This window comes from Coturnix japonica, chromosome 12 (genome assembly GCF_054131305.1).
Source record: "Coturnix japonica strain WE chromosome 12, WE-NBRP24, whole genome shotgun sequence".
Taxonomy (NCBI): Eukaryota; Metazoa; Chordata; class Aves; order Galliformes; family Phasianidae; genus Coturnix; species Coturnix japonica.
This window is the reverse complement of record NC_140674.1, coordinates 12,965,157-12,984,468: the sequence shown is the minus strand read 5'-3', so window position 1 is coordinate 12,984,468 and position 19,312 is coordinate 12,965,157. Positions and strand designations below refer to the sequence as shown.

Here is a 19,312-nt window from a genome sequence, read left to right as displayed (position 1 = left end):
AGCTCGTACCTATTAGTAGATATCCACACTTAAGGCATACTTTAACCATCCTTGAAAAATCGTGGGTATGTACAGCACACACATTTTACAACTCTAAGCATATTAGAATTGCTCAAATGCCTTCCTAATAGATCATGTTCACACTCACAGTAAGAGCTTTACATAAGTTGTAACACCCAAGGATCAGCAACAAGGAGCACACACAGCAGCTTGCACTCAGCTGGGCATGCAGCTACTCCAGGTGCACCCCTTATTCTCTAGCCAACGTCTTTCAACACACCTCCCAAATCCCAAGGCACTGCCAGTCAGCCTCGAATAAGGCTCTGCTTGGCAGCTAGAGTCAGAAGACAAAGTGAAAGTCACCTTTTTCTGTTCTCTTTAGCAATTTTTATTTCCATATGCATATTTTCGGGTAGGTTATATAATAAAGTCTTGGTTCAGGTTTGGGGAAGCTAGGCACATTGTGTCCAGCTTTTTGCAGGTGCTCCAGGTGTCCTTTGTAATACTGAAAGGATGAACATAGCACTTCAAGCATCTCTACAAGCATGTGCTTAAGCAGCTTCATTCTCAACCCATGCTGGGAGAACCCTGCCAGAGACAGGATCAGGATACGGATCACACCCAGCCCTCCCACAGAGGCAAGAAGACCTGCTTCTATCTGAAAGGCCAGTGAACACCATCCACTTCTCTTGCTGGACTAGATTGTTCTCTTTGCTGCTCCAGTTTAAAATCTGTATTACATTCCAGTCACCTCACATGCACACTTTGTGAGAACTCAAACAAATAAAATATAGCAGTCTCTCTCACCTCCTGTCACTCTTTAGTTTACCTCACTTATGAGCAGCATGAAAACTGGAGAACATAGTTGCAGTATCAGTGGGAACCCAGCCCTACACATGTATTCATTTAAATGTAAAGATATTACTGTGAACAGAGCTCCAAGTACTACAGATGCACAAGGGGGCAATCACCCATTATTTCTGCCTGATCCTGGCCTTGCAATCCCCATCCTGATTAAATTACCAGGGATGGGATTACCAGCAAGATAATCAGATGCAGTGTCTAATCCAGATAACTCAGCTTCACTGGATCTCACAACACAGGACTTCACTGACCACTCAGCCAGAGCATTCCAAAGTATTACATCTCATTCCCACCACTTAAAGGATTCAAGCATTCAAGAGACTTGCACATTAGGGAAAGCTAAGGAAAATATTCCCAAATTCAGACAGATGTTGTAACTTGCTTAACTGTTATGGTTATGAGAGCTCCCTAGTCCAGCAGAGTTGAGGTTTCAGAGCCATAATTCATCTGGGTATCTCACTAACTCTTCCACGGTTGCAGAATATCCATCTTCAGGTCTTAAAGTCTCAAGTCCACTGTCAGGGGCAGCTTTGCCTGACCAAGGCAGAGGCATAGCACAGACCACTTTTTTAGTCTGGGCAGCCCCCTTGTCCCCCCTCTAAGCTTTCCATTTCCTTGGCCTTTACCTTGCCAAACAATGTTTGCACTGGCTGGAGGCTACAAAAACACCTTGTGAGGGGATGAGATTTGGAAGTGAGGACTGGCCTGCACTTGGAGAACTACAGTACATGGAAAAAGGCAAAATATTTTAGCAATTCTTATTGCCTATGTTTGCTGATTCCCCTTCATTTAGCCTGACCTTCCTTCCCTGGTTTCTACAAGTTTGCCACTCTGGACAAAAGCAAGGAGTTCAGAGATGCTCTGAGAAGGAGGGCCACCTTTGGGCATCTGAACCTTGGCAAGTGGCTGCGTCACACAGCAAGCAGGCCTTTGTTCATCAGCAAAATGGCCTGGATAAGGCACAAAGACAGAAAACACATCTAATCCACAAGCAAGTATTTATTGTTCTCAGACAGCATGAAAGGGCACTTTAGAAGTCTCTTCTGCAGACCCACACAGCCTGAACTCCTCTGCTCAGAAAATGAATCATATGGAGGCTTTCATCACATTACTAAAGTCCCCAGTGACCTCTGTGTGCCCTCCCATGAAGAGTTTGATCTCCCTTTAGGAAGGGGACAAAGCCACTTTTTAGTGAGGCCTTGTGCCGTTCTCATGAGAATGTCAGACACCTCCAGGTGTCCCTCAAACAGGTATCTATCAATAGTTGCAGCTCAGATTTTCCAGAGCCGCTCACAGAAAATAGACTGTCGGCATCTGACTTCTGTGAATCACATTTCTAATGTGCCCTTCAAACAGAAGAGATGTCTAGATTACATTTCTGATGCTGCATAACTACGTTGGTCCAGCTTATCTCCAATTACAAGGGCAAACAGGGAGAAGAGGACTGGGAAGGAAGAAGCTGAGCAGAGAGCATATGAAAATATGTTGCTGGCTGCCATCAGTTCATACTCACTGCCAAAAGCAAGGTCATGTAGTGCTATCGTTCTGCATTGTTAAAATCTGAAAGGTAAAAGGGCACTATCATTTCAGGAAGACTGCATGAACAGCCTTATCTCTCAGCATTATGTTGCCTGAGATAACCAAATCCTCCAGCAGTGATGAAAACTCACAAGATCTAGAATATCACTGCTGTTTTAGCCCATCGCCATATGGAAATCAACAGCCTTCATTCAGTATCTGGGTAGCAAACAGGAACAGCAGCTGACAGGAGACAGACATGAGACATTCACTTTTGGAGTAAAAGAGTTCATCACACATTTATACACACCAGATATAAGAGATCATATCAAAGAATACCCTTGCCATTAGATGTTCAGATTCATCTGGCAGTGGGAATCCAGCAGAGAAAATCCCCTTCTCCAACCTGTAACAGGAACTGGTATGATACACACCCACTAAGTTAAAAAAATCACACAGAAGTACCTACAGACAACTACAAGAGCCTTATAGGAAGAAGGGGATCAGGAGGAAGAAGGTGGTGGCTTTTCTTTTCATACTCTAGCTTGGAAACTTTGATTTCTGCCTGTTTCCACTGATGATCTCATCAGGCTGAGCAGAGAGCAATGAAAATGTATCTGCCCCCTGTGGTGTGGGCATGCCTGAAATTCTTATTTCAGAACCACCAAAACCTCCCCAGCACTTGGTGGATTTACCTCTTTGGGGTCAGTGAAGATGAATGATATAATCATAGCTCTCAGCTACGTTCATAGGCAAGCAGAGATGGAACAGCATTATGATGTTCCAAACACTTCTTGAGAGCAGTACATTGGCTTAAAAGTAATTACATGAGCTGGGAAAAAAATTGCTTTTCTAGGCTATTTTTCTTTCTTTGGAAAGGTGCAGAAAGGAGGCAGTGCCGCATAGGAAGGAAGGAAAGCATGCAGGCCTTCAGAATGCAATAAGCCAAGATCAGGTTGCAGTGTGCTGATGCACCACAGGGCATTTTGTCACACAGTTTGTGCTTTTAACAAGCCAGAAACTGCATAGGCAATAAGGACTTTGAGATTAGAGCTTGAGACACTCAGGCATTAACATTAACAAAAACAAAGCACACCTGTGCTTTGCTGATGACTTCACTGTTCGGGTCTTTGAGAGTATCACTACATGCATTGCAGGTGGAATAATCCAGAAGGAACAACCAGTGCTCTGCACACAGGGCCTTGGGAACTGAGTTTGAAGCAACCCTTCAGAAAGGAAAGGGAAAATTTACATCCCAAGACACCAGAGTCTGAATGCAGATGCCTCTGGAAAGGAGAGGCATTTCTCCACTGGATTCTCTAGACGCACACTGTGCTACAGATAAGCCACAACTTCTAACTTATTTCAAGAAGTGACCTCTTAGAAACAGTGACAGAAGCATCACCTCTCCCTGCTGGCTGTGCTTAACCATGACAGCATCAGAGCCCTGCCAGCAAACAGTACAACTGGATCAGAACTAGTGACCACTGCAAAACATCCAACTACACCACCATCTTCTAACACACTATTCCCCTCCACATCATGAAGAAAGGTGTGAGGCATAGGTCTGCCACTGCTGAGCAGCAACAGGGCATGCTGCAAATAAACATGAGCTTAGATATCCTGGATTGAAAAGAGCCATTTCTCTCTACATAGGAGGTATGGTTTTCTACTCATCATTTTAACCAAACTCTCCAGACTGCATCTCCTACAAGAGGCTCACACCACAATAGCTTCTTGTTACAACCTTGAGCCTTTTACGAGGAACAGAGAGGAAGCAGAACTCTTGATGCATAGATCCCTTCAACACTGCCTTTCCAATCACTCCAGCCTCTGCCATAACTGCATAAACTTCATCCACTCCTCACTCATCTCACCAGTTACAGCTTTGCCATGGTTGAAGAGAAAGGAGAAAACACACACAAACTCCTACAACGAGGCATCACAGCTCCCACCATCTCACAGCTCAGGATTCAGCCCCACCATGATGCTTGCCTCCCCACATACCCTCAGGGAGCCAGGCCTAGACTATAAGGCTGCTCCTGGCCTCACATAAATCACACCAAAATCTCACTTACCTTACAGTCCATCAGCAGCTTTCCCTTGGAGCAAAGACACAGAGACACAGCAGCACAGCCTTCCTCCTGCCTGCCTTCCTCCCTTCCTTTCTGCCCTGCCAAAATGGCTGCTGATGCAAATGGTCCTCACCTGTGCTGCCCACCCAGCTGTGCTAATGGCTTGGACCTGTGTGGGTTCTTTTGGGCCCTGCTACAAACATGCCCAGGCATGTAACAAAGGGCCACAGAACAATACAGGAAAGCTGAGGGATTTTCTCCTATTCCACCTTTTTGTGTGTTAAGGAGGGTGAAAGATGTCAGTACTACTCAGTGAATGCTGTAATTACTCCAGCTTGCAGATGGAGTAAGAAAGTGATCCCAGACCCTCAGGGCTGGTGTGACATAAGAGTGATCTCCCTCCACGAATCATCTGTGTGTTCAGAGCAAATGAACTGGCACTTAGTGTGTGCAAATTCCCTATCTGGTGATCCCATCAATCTGTGAGCAGCAGGTGCTGGCTCCTGGGCAACCATGTCCAGCCTCAGATGTGGCAGTGAATTACATTGTCAGATGGTGCACAAGGAGGCCAGGAGCCATACAGAGGGTTGTAACACCTATGCACTAGTCCTGTCTGTGAGCAGGGTTAGGACAGAGATGCTTTGATTGGGGTCTGCAGGCAGTAAGCTGGCAGGGGGAGTTAGCATCCAGCCACCTGTGTCCTGATCTGAACTCAAGAGAGTGAACAACCCACACCTGTCCCCAAAAGAGGTGCTATTTTGCTAGTTTCACCTCCTGGTGCTCCCCTCCCCAGTTTCCACAACTCTTTCTTTTTTTTTGGTAAGATATGTAAACCATGAAAAAAAAAAAAAAAAAAAAAAAAAAAAAAAAAAAAAGCAAGAGGAAATGTTGGGAATCATTTAGCGAATAGAGCAATCAATCTCACTTTTTTGCTCATTTGAGCAGGCGTGCTCTCTGGTGAGTACCAGTGTTTGCATAAGGAACGTTAAAGCTGCACTTAGCAGTTTCAAGCCGCTGCAGTTCTCACTATTGATTGCTACCATTCAAACCCTGCTCTAATGCATGTCAGCAGACATCAGCTGGGAGGCAGCTATGTCCCCACTGGGAGCAATGATATATTATCATTCTCTTCAAATGAACCTGGAGAAATACTAGATATATTTAACAGAAATTCCTGGCTCGACCTGAGTGCTGGGGAATTTCAGTGGTTGCAGAAGTACAAATCAACATCATCTGCGACTAGAATGAAAATCAGGTGCTAAAAGCAGGTTACGTGTATGGGAGATCATTCTATAAACACGTTTGGGAATTCATGTTGCTATTCTCTCAGCTCTCCTTTTGCATTCAGGCTGGCAAATGTGGGCACTTGCTGAAACACTGTATGTCAAGTGGAGCAGAGCAGGGATTGTCACTCTGGCCCTCAAAATAACGCTTGATCTTGCCAGGCACGTGAAAGGACAAGGCCATAGGCAGACAATGCCAGGCTATTCCCAGTAAGAACTGGGAGTCTGCAGCACTGTTATGAGGCTTTGTTCTTATTTGGATCTGTAAGCAGGGTGGATATTTCCAAGCTGGCAAATGTCATGCAGTCAAGAGATACCTGAGCTGGCACTAAAAGAGCTCTTCCCAGAAACAGAAGCTGCATGTGGTCTAATTAGTGCTGCTGAAGGGAAGAGCAAATCAGTGTGGAGAAAGCAACACCAGCAAGCTGCCCTGGCTGCTGGTCCCAGCTGTGCTGGCACATTGGCTCATTCTTAGTAGGGGTCATACTGCTGGAAAATGCACTCGGTGTTACACAGGAGGTAGCTGGATGTGGTTAGCTCAGTTCTTTGTGATAAATCAGACCCATCCCAGCTACTAATAAACTGCGCCAAATCGTAGTCCCCCCAGCTTTGTGAAAAGATGTGTTTACTTCTCTGAGGCATAAGCAGCTATATAGCCTGAAATAAAAGGAGAGCAGTTGACGGGACTGGGCCGTTGGGACAGCCAGGCCCAAATGGACATCACCACCCCACTATCCTGTTTTCTGTGCCTCCAGCCCATAGCTAAGAGCTGCCTGAGCCTGTGTGTGAAGGCAGAGAGGTGCAAGAAAGGCAAACCAGGCAGGAGCTGCCCCACAAACACCATCAAGGTCCCTGGCACACTTGTATAGGAACTGCCTGACATGACCTGCTCTTGCTCTGTTGCATCTTTAGACAGATGTATCAAGGTAGGAGAGATCCCATTCTGAGCTTCCCTATTCAGGAGAACTTCCCATCAGAACTTCCCATGCTGGAAGGCTGACTCAGCTGTCCCCATAGCTCACTTTAACATGGGAGAGCATGACTTGTGCGTGACGGACCAGCATGCTCTGGCAGCCCTGCAGCACTGTGTATCAGAAGAACAAGCCAGCACTTCTGAATTATTTACACCAACTCACATGAACTTGCATTTCTCCTTTCTGCACCACCATGCTTGCCTCTCTGTGAATAAGCTGGTGAGACAGACAACATGGACGATGAGGTTGCAGCTGACTATAAGAAAGTACAAAAACGTATCTATCCAGCTTCTTTGAGCAGCAGTTTATTTCCTTTCAGTTCATTACTGTAACAGAACACCTCTGGGGTCCTTATTTAAAGATGTTAGGGTGGGGGTGCTGGGTGCAATATAGAAACAGACCGAGGTGCAGCTGGGGAAGGAGCAATTGAAGGAGCAGACCAGGTAATATTTGTCTTGGAGGACTTATTAGTTCTTCAGTCCTGATGAGCTGATGGCATTCAGCACTGCTGGGGTCAGTTTCTACGTTTTCCTTTAACTGATGGGCTTGTTTGTTTCTTTTTTTCTGGAAGCTTTCTAGAACAATTACCCACCTTTGCTCCAGTTTTGTAAACAGTGACTGACAAAATAATGCAATGGATGCAACACTGTATACTTCAATCAGAATTAGATAAAGCCTTTAGTGAACAGAGGGATGCCAAATGGAGGTTATGGGTTTGTGACTAAAATGAATCACATATCATATCTTCAAATGGCTTCCCTGTGCTCAGCAAGGCCCCAGCAATGTCTTCACTGCAAAAATCTGAGAGGGAGAGACAAGGCCAAGTGAATCTGAAGGGAGCCTGATGTGTGTGTATGCACCCACATCTCTGCTTAGCAAATCAGGCTGTCTGTGAGTGAATGAGAGCGTGTTCGTCTACCACAGAAGGTCAGTAAGATAAAAATAACCCCCAAAAGCCTACATTCAGCTTGGAAGCACGGTGCTGAGCCAGGGACAAAGATAATAGGAAAAAAACAACACAATAGTTCCTCAGATCAGCCCTAAAATAATAGATTACAAATGGGAAATGAGGGTGGAGAAGGGATGAAGAGCTATTTTGTCACTGTTCTAAAAGCAGAAGAAATAAATTGAGCTCCATTAGACAAATGGTTCTCAAAAGTCAAAACGTGCTAAATATAAAGCTGAATTTCCCTAAATACAACACGTCAGCAAAAGCCCCTTGGCCAGCAGCTTCCTAATATCTGCTATTTTGTGCACCCTACCACCTCCATCCCCGTCCTCACCCCCATTTTTGAGCCTTTGCCCCTCAGTGGTTATCTTCCCTTCTGGAGAGTTTAATCAGGAGCTATTAGAGACAGCAACTCTCTCAGCTGCATAATGTTAAAAGTCCATTAGCTCACCCCAAGCAAGCTGGCAGGAGGGAGATGATGTACTTGCTGATGTTGAACAAGCTATTTACATGCTGAATATTTCTAATCACCGAGCAACGTCAGGAGAATCTGAACATCACTGTGCTCAGTTGCCCACTGACCTTTCCAGCACACTCACTGTAATATAAAACTAACCGGCAAGATGTATACCATGCTGAACCTGCAAAAAGGGACAGATGGTTTCCTTTTTTTTATTTTAGTCAATTCTAGGTAACAATCATACAAATGTTAACCAAAAAAATGGGAGAAATAATCATTAGCAAAGCCTACCTTTACTCTTCCCTCTGCCACATTCACTTGCACTAAGCATGGCTGCCTGCATTATGCGTGAGTTAATAAAATACAACAGACTGATTACCTTGAGTCTGATCATAATCAGTTTGATCCAGAAAAGAATACACATTTCTTTTCAAGCATTTTTACAAGTCCCAGTGGACTTTACTAAGACTTCAACTCTGTTCCTTGCCCCTCCAGTCCCAACCACCACCTCCCAGTCACTTTTGATTACCCAACTGCAACCTGCATTCATCACTACAAAGCAAGCAGGTTGGTGAGACACCAAAATAAACCTGTACAGAAATGCCTTCAGAGGATAAAGCTACATAGAGCCACTAACAAAGCAACAGTCACAGCCCTGACAGCAGAGCAATGCAATCATCAGGAGTCTCTGACTTCTGGTCTGTAAGGAGGCATTTTTCCCTTTATCCCTGTGTACTCCCCCACCAACTGGTGACTGTCAGCTCTGCAGGCTCAGCTACACCTGAGGCAGAACAGGTGTCACAGAAGTGACAACTGGAACCAGTCACATAAGCTGTTTCTCCCACCCTGCCAGCAGTTAGAAATGCCATTGCAATAGCAAAGGCAAAACCTTGTTCCAAGAGTAGAGCCACAGCCAGGATGCCCAATGGGGCTGGGTGCTCTAAAATGCTTGTACAAGGACTTCCAAGAATTCTCCAATACAAAAAGCACTGCAGTCCCCTTGAAACTTGCAGGAAGCAGTGAAGAATTATAGGTATTCATTATTTAAACCATCTGACACCTATATGCTTTGAAAGTCTGTCTCAACACGTACCAGAAGGCAAAATGGGATAGCAGGAGAGGGAGAAAACAGAGCTTTTGACAGACAAAGCACACACTAATTCTGGCTTGGCAACCTGCTTCATCAAATTGAGCTAGCATGTGGAAAGGAGCAAATAACCTAAACTGAGATTCAAAACCAGCTGAAAATTAGAACTTAACCCTCCCTGGAAAACACACAGCCGAGGATACAAGGCTCTTTTATCTAACCTACCTGGGAAGCTGCTTTCCATTCTGGTAGAAGACACCTCCCAAACAAACACACACACACAGCTTTTCCTCGTAACGCAGGAGGAACAAGATGGTTACTTTTCAAAATGTTTTTTAATTAAAACAAAACAACAACAACAAAAAAAAGGGAGCACACACCAGAGCTTGACATGGGCCAGCCAAACCGCTGGTCGCTGGGACATTGAACTGGCATGAGGAAGGCTGAGAGCTGCGTTTCTGCATAACTCAGGAGCACTGGAGTGGACAATTGGAGCTCCCAGGGGCTCTGCCTGCCAGGCTACTGCTGCTTTGTGCGGAGCAGATCTCTCACATGGCAGTGGGACATTTCATCGTGGAGCTCAGACTCTCTTCCCCGCAAACAGAAGTCCTGGAGACCGGAGAAAAGATGATTTCAATGAATCTGCATTTTCCAAGCACTCCTGGGGAGGATTCCCAGCTGGTCCTTTAGCCTTTGCTGGCAGATACATGTGTTTACATAGAGACTCATCTTTGACAACAGCCACACTGGTAGGAGCCAGTGACTTCTGCTTCCACTGAAGTCAATACATGTCCTTCTCCAGGCCGTAACTGCAGCTGCACCAGGGCTCACCATCACTCCCAACTGTGCTTTGAAGTTAAATCCTCATCTGCTTCATCTAGCCAACAACTTCAGAGATCTTTTTCAGGCTCGTATAAATATGTACCAGTAAATTCAGGTAAATTTGAACATCTTGGCCGCAGCAGTGAAAGAAAGTATGTCTAAGAGAGATGGAGGAGCCAGAATTTCATTTTAAGATATGACTTGAGCACTAGATCGGCATCAAAACCTCCCTGCCATCTGACAAAACAATGCAGTTTCCAAAGCTGCTGGTGTGTTGCTCCACCAGCCTGGTTTCATTACCAGACAGGCTGGGAGAAAGAAGTGACACATTTTTCATACACCATTTGTACCTGTTAGAATTTACTGGATATGCTCCTCATTTGTCTGTCACGTATGTAAAAAATACTTCAACCTGCTCTAATGATCACATCTTAAAACATGCATCAAGTTTGGATCAGAACAGCTTCTCTGGGAAAATCAATAAGCCCAAATTGCTGATTTAAGGCCTAAATATCAGTCACTGGCCAGCCAGGCACAAAAAAGCCACTCTATCCTTAAACTTGGAATCATCATCCTTGATATTATTTTTATACTTAGAATTATTTTTGGCTCAGACTAACCCTTGTTACTGTTGCACTACAAATTTACATACAAACAATTTCCGCAAACAGGAGACCAAAGTAAGATCTCTTATGTCCCATGGTAAGTCAGAAAAGTCCATGGGAGTCATTGGAATGGTAAATGCCATGAAGGACCAGGCCTAATACATGCATTAGAGAAGCAAGACAGCTCCTTTGCTTGAGATCTGGCCTATTCACTTTGCACATACCACTTCTTTAGCATTACATCCTTATCTAATGGCAGACCTGTCTCAACAACATGCAATACATATTAATGCAATATGCACTGCAACACACGATACGCATCCAGAGAAATATGCCAATGCAAAAATCTGACTTCTCAAACATCGCAGGGCTAACAAGGAAGTCTTTTACAAAAGACAATCAAGAAATCACCTGAAACCATGAGACCCAAAGGGCCTTGAGCAATCTGCAATACTGGTACCTAATAACAGATGCTAATTCATGAAAGAAACACAAACAGTGGGACTGAGGTAATGGCAGAGATTTCATTAGTGCAATTAACATTTATAATGGTATGTTCTTTAATAGAATTTAAATAAGGCTTTGAATAATTACACACACTAAAACTAACATTCCATAACCTTATTCCGCATGGGAAAGCAGCAGAAACAACCCTCTGGACTACACAAAGTCCAATCATGAACAATTACATTCAAAAAGTAGATCAAAACAGAAACAACTCTTCCTCCCAAAAGCATCAATCTCTCTAAAGTCAGCGTTCTCCCCAGGTAGGAAAAGTGTGAAGAACAGATGAACTGGGCTTCAGCCCACTAGTTTTGGCCTCATCAGATTACCAGTAGTGCTTTCCAACCCGAAGTCTCTCTCATTTCTTTAGGGTGATGGAAGCTCATGGAGAAAAAAAAACAAACAAGAAGCAAATTTCCTACACAGCGGAAAGTGAGTTCTCCCTTCCAGGGGCCCAACAGTGCACATAAATTATAGAAGCTTGAAAAAAGATTCTTTTGAACACTGGTATGTGTGTTTATGACGTATGTTCTCCTTTAGAAACTACTCACAAATGCAGATGGGTGCCTCAAAAAAAAAAAAAAAAAAAAGAAAAAAGAAAAAAAGCAGCATATGAAATTTGTAATATATTGTTCCAAAATCTGCACCGTCCTGCAGAACCAGGAATTATAATTTATTCAGATTGTTCTCAACAGATTTGATCTATGCTGGATATGTAAAAAAACAAAGAGTCTAAGTAATTGAGGGAAACCAACTGAAAAAAACCTGCACGCTGTAAGTATTTCAAAGTAATGAAACAGAAGGAAAAAATCCCCAAAAACATCGACGAAAGCTCAGAAAAATTTATCATCGATTCTGAAGTGGGGCCTTGTGACATCATCTGGGTTAATGAAGACAGAGATGGACTTCCCTGGGTTCTCAGTCACTAGCTGTTGCAACTTTTTGGCTAGTCGGTCATCAGGCTGGTTGGTGTCCCCTCCGTCTGACTGTGGGGAGGGGATGCTGGTGGTGCTGCCTCTCCGTTGGAGTTCTAGCGTTAGCCGGTTGGCTGCTTTGACATGTTCGATGGCAGTTCGGAGGTGTTCGGTGGGGTCCGAGCGCACTGAGGACAGCTTCCGTGCATGCAGCATGACGGTTTCTTCAGAGAGGTGCTCCAGCATGTTGCACTGGGGGATGAAGTAGTTAGGGCACATCTTGTTGACCAAGCAGTGCTGGAGATCATCGATGAGACCCAAGAGGAAGTGGGCGGCATAGTCCTCCTGGGCCAAGTAGTTGGCTGGTAGCCTGTCACAAGCCCACAGCATCATGCTCCGTAAGTGATATGGACTAATGGCTTTGGGGCGGGAGAGCAATTTGATGATGATAGCTTTGCAGGCTTGATAGGCTTGCATGAGGCTGCTGGAGATGCATTTTTTCAGCTGAACTTCACTTCTGGCAAATGACAGCCTCCATTCATTGTCCTTCTTCCCCTTGTAGGAACACGCAGGCACTAAGTAAAACCCACTTATTACTTCCTCCTCTGTGATCTTTCCATCCCAGAAGTGGTTCTCCATTAGCCAGCTCTGGGCCACAGCTGGCCAGCCTTTGAAGGACACCACAGGAACAATGTCATATAGCATTCGGCTGCTGCCCACTCCCAAGATGATGGATATGATCGTCCCATTCTTTTCAACCTTCTCCACCTTTGGCATCCCTCGCTGAGGCTTCTTCTGGATCTCAGAGAGAACGATGCTAATGGAATCATAGAACCAGTCTGCAACTTTCGTTGGAGAGAAGAAGTAATTGGTAGCTCCATTGATATGGTCCACAATAGTACAGCAGTCCTTCCATTTGCTGATAGTTCCCTCATCAAACAGCCGCAGACTCAGCCAGGAGTGACACAGTGCCGAGTGGCGCATGTCCAGCGTGACCGGTTGGTTGCGGTCATGCAGCTTCAGTGCAGGCACCAGCAAGGTGAAGTCCATGTCATAGTCTGTGCCTCGCGCATAAACATTCAGCTCATCAAGATCAATGTCCACCACGCCTTCCCGCACACCACCTGAAAGGAGCAGGTACTCGTTGGCTACAGGAAGCTTCTGGTCAAGTTTCTGAACCATGCCTGCAAAAGAGAAAAAGAGGAGTCCTTTGATGAGAAGACAAACATATTTTGGATAAAGGATTAGAACAGAGCTATAACCCATCCCCTGCCCAGCAGGGAAAAAACAGGCAGGGGTACCTATCACCGTTAGTGTAACATAAAATGCCCACCAGTTCCAGCACCAACCCACTTTCAGTCCCACCTGACTCAGGGCAGGACTTCCCTGCATTCCTGGGAATGACTGTGGTCTGTTCTAAACATCACACTGGTGGTGATGCAAAAAAAAAATCAAGTGCCTCCAGCAAAACATAGAAAGGCTACTTTAAGGACTAAACTTAACTTCTCAAGTATTCTCTAAGCCAGTTTTTTAGCATATGTTCCTAATTTCCATGGTAGACAAGTGTTTCAAAAAGAAAAGAGAAATTCATGGAATTAATCGACTCACTGTTCCTATTATCTCTGTAGTATAAGAAAATATCTGGATGGGCATCAGGGGGCTGGTCTGCATGTGAGTGGATGGGTAGCTACGAGCATTAGTTCAAACAGGTCAGACTTTACAATTCAGTGATCAGCAAGGCAATGTGAACAGAGGCTGTATGTCCTCCTCTTATAGGGGAATGGAGATTTGTTAAACTATGAGGAAAGGACAGAAGCCAGCTCTGAAATTAGTTCTTCAAGCTGTGGTGACAGTATAATTCCATAATACATCTCATCAGCTCCCTAGAGTACAGACATGAAGACAGATATCTATTTTCATCACAAAAACCAGGCACTTTCCCCTCACCCTGCACTGCCCGCACCAGTTGCACAAAGCCAGTTTTTCACTCTGTTCTATATATACCACTGTACTCTGTTCATAGAACAGAAACAGCAGAATAAGGAGAAACTCCACGCAGCAGCTGAGACATTACCACGTCATTCAATGTTCAAATTATACTTAAAATTGACCTTATGCTATAAGGAGATCAAGTTTAAATAGACATAAGTGGGAATAACTAGCCAGAAGCATAGTGAAGCAAGCTGCTCACCCAACTGTCAGCCCAGGAAGCAGACACAGCCTTAGTGAAATGTGTCCATCCTTGGGAAAGCCAAAGAGACCACAAAGAAAGGTCTGTGTGTGCAGGGGAATGCATCTTGTGGTAATATTTGAGACTACTGTGAAATCCTCCATGTGAAGACATTGTAAAATATACTCCACCTGTCCTGTTGCTCTCCAGAGCACCGACACACAGCCTTTAAATCCTGACCTTGACCCAGTGCAAGTACTTCACTGCTTTAGGCAATAGTCAATCCTTGTAGTCTTAATCTAACAGCATAGGAGGAACATAGAAACAGTTAAGCAATGGATACAGGAAGTGATCTCATACATCTGTCACCAAAATCTTTCTTCCTGGATGGCTGCAGAGTTTAAATCCAAATCCCTGAGCAATGCCTGTCACAGCATTTCAAGGTCTGTCTCAGGAACATCTGCAACTCTGACAGAGAGCTAGAGAAGGAATTTTTGCTAATAGACCACAGCATTGCTGATCCATTTTAGGCTGTGGAGCAAGGGGTTGAGATGAGTTCCCCTTGAGGAAAATATATTTAGAATAAGCATAGGATGTTCTATAAATAGTTGGGACAGCCAAATTCAGGATTCAGCAAGGCTTTTGGGGTTTGCAGTATGTTCAGCCTGACTCCATTACTTACAAATCTATTTGATATGTGAAAGGATTTCAAAGATTCCCATTAGCCAGCACTGTATGGCATACACTGATGTGCCACAAAGCTTTCATCTCAAGTTCCTACAACCCAAATGTAAGCTGAGAGAATCAAATGTACACACTGAAGAAACAGGTATGTGTTTATAATGCAAACACAGAAAATATGTAGAAAAATGAAGACTGATAGCTCACCAAAGTCCTTAAGATAAGAGCACCAACAGGCCCTTTGGGTTTTCATCTCCCTATCTCAATGCCAGGAGAAGCCAGAAGAGGTTATGGATAATCTAGTGAATTTTGTAGGTGCCCAACAAAGCTGTCTCTAAAGACTGAACCCATTATTTGTAGGATCAAACATTTTCTTTTTTATTTTAGTAGAAATACCCACCCACTTTTGTGGCTTCAAGGTGGGTTCACAGACATTAAAGACGACTCCTGCTGCTACCAGGCAAAACGCACAATTTGCAGCCATACCTTGTGTGATGTTCTTTTGAGAAAGTTGCTCGGTAAAGCTGGCACTTTGCTAAGTAAGAAATCTGTGTTCATTTGCTTAGCTGGGTGATTAATTTAAGACCTTCCCAAGATACAAAACTTGGCATTGTAATGAATAACTGAGTAACTATTTGTACAACCATAAGGAAGGCAGGAAATGTGAAAATAAGGAGGAGTAACTGTAGTCCAAGCCTGCTGGTTAGTTTATTAATCAGCCAATTCAGAGTAACGCAGATAAGCAAATGAGTTCCCTTCATCCTTCCTTCAGTAGCAGGAAAGTAGGATTTACTTTTATTCCAAGCGTTGTGATACAAGGAGAAAAAGACAGAAAAGAAAGTTTTATGTAACACCCAGATTTGGGATGCATCTTTGAATGATCAATGGGACTCTGATGCATATGTCACAGAGTCAGTCACGGAAAAAAAGCCACACAAAGTCGTGCTCCATGCACTGCAGAATTTCAGACGAACTGATTTTATAGCCATTGCAATGCATTCTGCAATCTACTGCTATTTCATGCCCAGCTTTGTGTAAATAAGGAGGAAATTACAGAACTGTCTTCCGAGAAACTCACCCCAAGAAAAAAAAAATAGGCAAAGCTTATTTCTAACATATTCATTTCCTTCTTTCGGTTCCTTCTTGATAGCTTCCTTCCTGATGACTTACATATATATATGCACTCATTGCCGGTTCAAACAGTATACAGCCTACATCGTCTTCCTTGCCCTCCACATCGCCTGCTCTTCCTGCATAGCCTGAAATGCTCCCCATAGGCTGCAGAGACTATAAGTTAGACAGTATCCCCTGTTACACATGCACAGAGACAAAGTGGTGTGGGTTTGGATCAGGGCCAGGGTGCAGTTTGTGAAGGACTGAAAGAACTGAGACACTTGGATGCTTTACATACTCATCTCAGAATCATACAATAGCTTGGTTTGGAAGGGGACCTTACAGATCACGTAGTTCCAGCTTCATCATGTGCACATGGACAGAATGCAGGAAAGGAAGATCTGGACAAAACTGATTGATCCCAGCCTACAGAAGTTGAGATTTTCTCTACAAATCAAACACCTGAGCTGATTTTATCATTGATACCTTCTTCCCCTTGCTCATTTTGCAGGTAACTTGATCTCCACAAAGCAAAGTGGTTGAATACTCATTTCATCAATCAATAGCAATGATGTGCTCTGGCACTAGTCATTGGTTGACCTCACATTTGAGCCTACCCTCTCCAAGCCATTAGCCTGTGCTCTAGCAGATGCCTCGTGCTACTTGCAGCCAGCATTGCACAAATCTGCCTATTGTTTAAGCAGCTTGTTTGGTAACCGGACTGAAAGAAAAAGGAAGCAAGCATCAGACAGCACCTGGGAAGAAACAGCTATATTCTCCTCATTAAAGAAATCAGCCTAAGTCCCCACTGACATCCATAGGGCTGTATGTTTAAAATCCTTAGTAGACTGGCCCCAATGAACTCTCACACAGGAAAGTTCTCCAGAGGGGTTCCAGGGAGCACTCAGTCTCTGAGGACCCAGAAATGCTGGAAATTGCTTTTGATCCAATAAATCTAATTTGCCCTCAATTTGATTAGCACTTCAAGTCAGAGGAAGCATAGGTCTCTTGTAGGGCAGCTTGCTCTGTGGAACTACATGCCCCGACTCCATAGTGTTTTCGATATGCAGAAATACATTGCCTTGTGAGGAAGCAGGTAGGCAGGGAGCTCAGGAAGGTGGAGGTGGTGCTCATTCCTCTCAATGAGGTGTCCATAAAACACTATGCTGGGTGCCTGCTCCCTTGGCTTATGGGGTTTGTCCTTTGATAATGATCTCTTTTACAGAGAGGACTAGATATCACCCACATACACCACTTTGCCTCCCTTCTTTCTCCTGGCTAATCTGTCTAAAAGACTCAACAGAATCAGGCCTCGTCCCTCCCTGTTCTATGCTGCTGCATGGTTAACACTGGACATGCCTCTTATTTTTCTGTATAAAATCATGACCTTCCTTAGACCCAAAAGCAAAAGAAGTTTGACCTCCTGGATGCTGAGAAAGTTCTTGGGAATGCTCAGACAGCACTAAATGCACACCAGACATTATTAGAAGAGAACAAATCCGTAAATTTGAGATGAATCTCAGGATAGCTTCACTTCAGCCAGGCAGTTCTTACCCTTAGCTGCTGAAAGAATTACTAAGGCACCCCAGGCTGGCTGAAAACTAAAAGCTTTTGTCGTTTTTGGTAAATACACTAGATAGGCACTCTGCAGTTTCTTGACAATTCTGCTGCATACAGCAGATCCTGCAGAAAAGGAATGTTGTTCAAAGAAAAGCTCCCTGCAGAGGTCCCCCAGCTACGCCTGAGTGACGTGTGTTGAATTTCAGGGGCTTCTTTAAGACAGGGATGGGAGGCCGGCTGGGTTGCACTGATTCTTCTTGCTAATTGCAAATCTATTTATGAGAAGCACAAGTTTTTGTTACATAGAACTGAAAGAGTCAGCCCTTTAGGAGTGCCTTGAGTTACAAAGCACATTTTGAGAGGACTGTTGACGGAAGCAGGCAGAGGGTGGGAGGAGTGTGGGGAGACTGAGCTGTGTGATGCCAGTTTAGTCAAACATGGGGGGTAAGCAATAGAAGCTGCTCTCTGCAGACTGATACACCAGTGTCCTACTGATTCTGCTCCTTTTAGAAATCTTGTGATATGGTGACAGAACACACTGCAGGGGCCCAGCACCCCCTTGTAAAAGAAATCAGCTTCTTTTTCTCCAGAGTGTCCTTTAAAAGCAATCTTAAAAATAGCGTCCCAGTTTTTTTCTTTCCAGCTCCCACGTGCTGTTGTGGAAGCCAACCAGCCAGCTGAAATCCTGTATGCCATTGCAGATAAGTACAAAATGCACTGCCACAAAAACCCAAAACCTACCCTTGCACCAAAACCAAAAGCTAGAGGGGTAACAAAGGAGGACTCCAAGAAAACACAAAGCCCCTAAAAGAGCTCTGGGCACAGTGCAGCTTCTTCTTCCATGTGCAGATAGAAAGCGGATTCTTCAGAAGCCCCACCTGAGGAAGCTGGTGGAGAAGACGTGAACCAAATCCACTGTCCAGCCCCTGGACTCCATGCATCCATCCCTGGCCTGCCTCCTTTTACAAAACTTTTAACCAAAACTGGGAAATGACAAGACAGACAAGCCAAATGCATTTGAGCAGCAGGTAAGGATCTCTTAACAGTACAGCCAATCCAGGAAGACCAGAAAAGATGGAGGAAAAGTGGGAAGCTGATGATAACCAAAACAAATACTTCAGACACCACCTCTTGTCAGGGCTGTTTCAGCCAGGTGTCTCAGACCAGCTCAGTGGAGTGGGTTCCCATTCACCAATTCACATTTTTTATTCTCTTATGAAGTCCATCATTTTAATTTTAATCCACAAATTCCCTAATATATCTGTAGCAGTAACAAAAAAATGCTACAAAGCTTTGTTCACAACGCTGATAAAGAAGTTAGACTCACAAGTCAAGTATATGGAGGATGCTGACCTTTCACCTGAAATCAATAGCCAGAGATCTCACCTATATTTTACAATATCTCACATACATTTCACAAATGCTACTGTGAAAACACTTTGTAAAATTCCCCCATGGATGCACCACGAGGCTCGTTACCCTTTGCATGAAAGCACTTCCCAGCCAGCACAACAGGAACAGATACTGCCTGCATCCCTCCCATCCTGCTACACAGAAAGCAACAACTAATACTGTCCTTGCAGGCCTCCCACTGGCAGCTGGCCTCCCGGCCCACGATTAACGGACAAACAAAGGAGATTATAGACCTCTTAAATTTGCTAACATAGTCAATAGAATTAATCGCACAAGGCTGAAGCAGAAACACAAGGGTGCAAGCTAGCTCTTTAACGAGG

At 44.3% G+C, this 19,312-nt stretch overlaps 1 protein-coding gene across 1 annotated transcript in view; it reads right to left on the bottom strand.

Moving 5' to 3' along the window:
* Window positions 1–9,526: 9,526 nt before the first annotated feature.
* Window positions 9,527–19,312, bottom strand: part of MB21D2 (Mab-21 domain containing 2) — a 46,997-nt gene continuing 37,211 nt past the window's right edge. Inside the window, exon 2 of the mRNA XM_015871883.3 lies at window positions 9,527–13,239. Within this exon, the coding sequence (XP_015727369.1) occupies window positions 11,975–13,239 (1,265 nt within the window). The 3' untranslated portion in view covers window positions 9,527–11,974. The remainder of the gene's footprint in view (window positions 13,240–19,312) is intronic.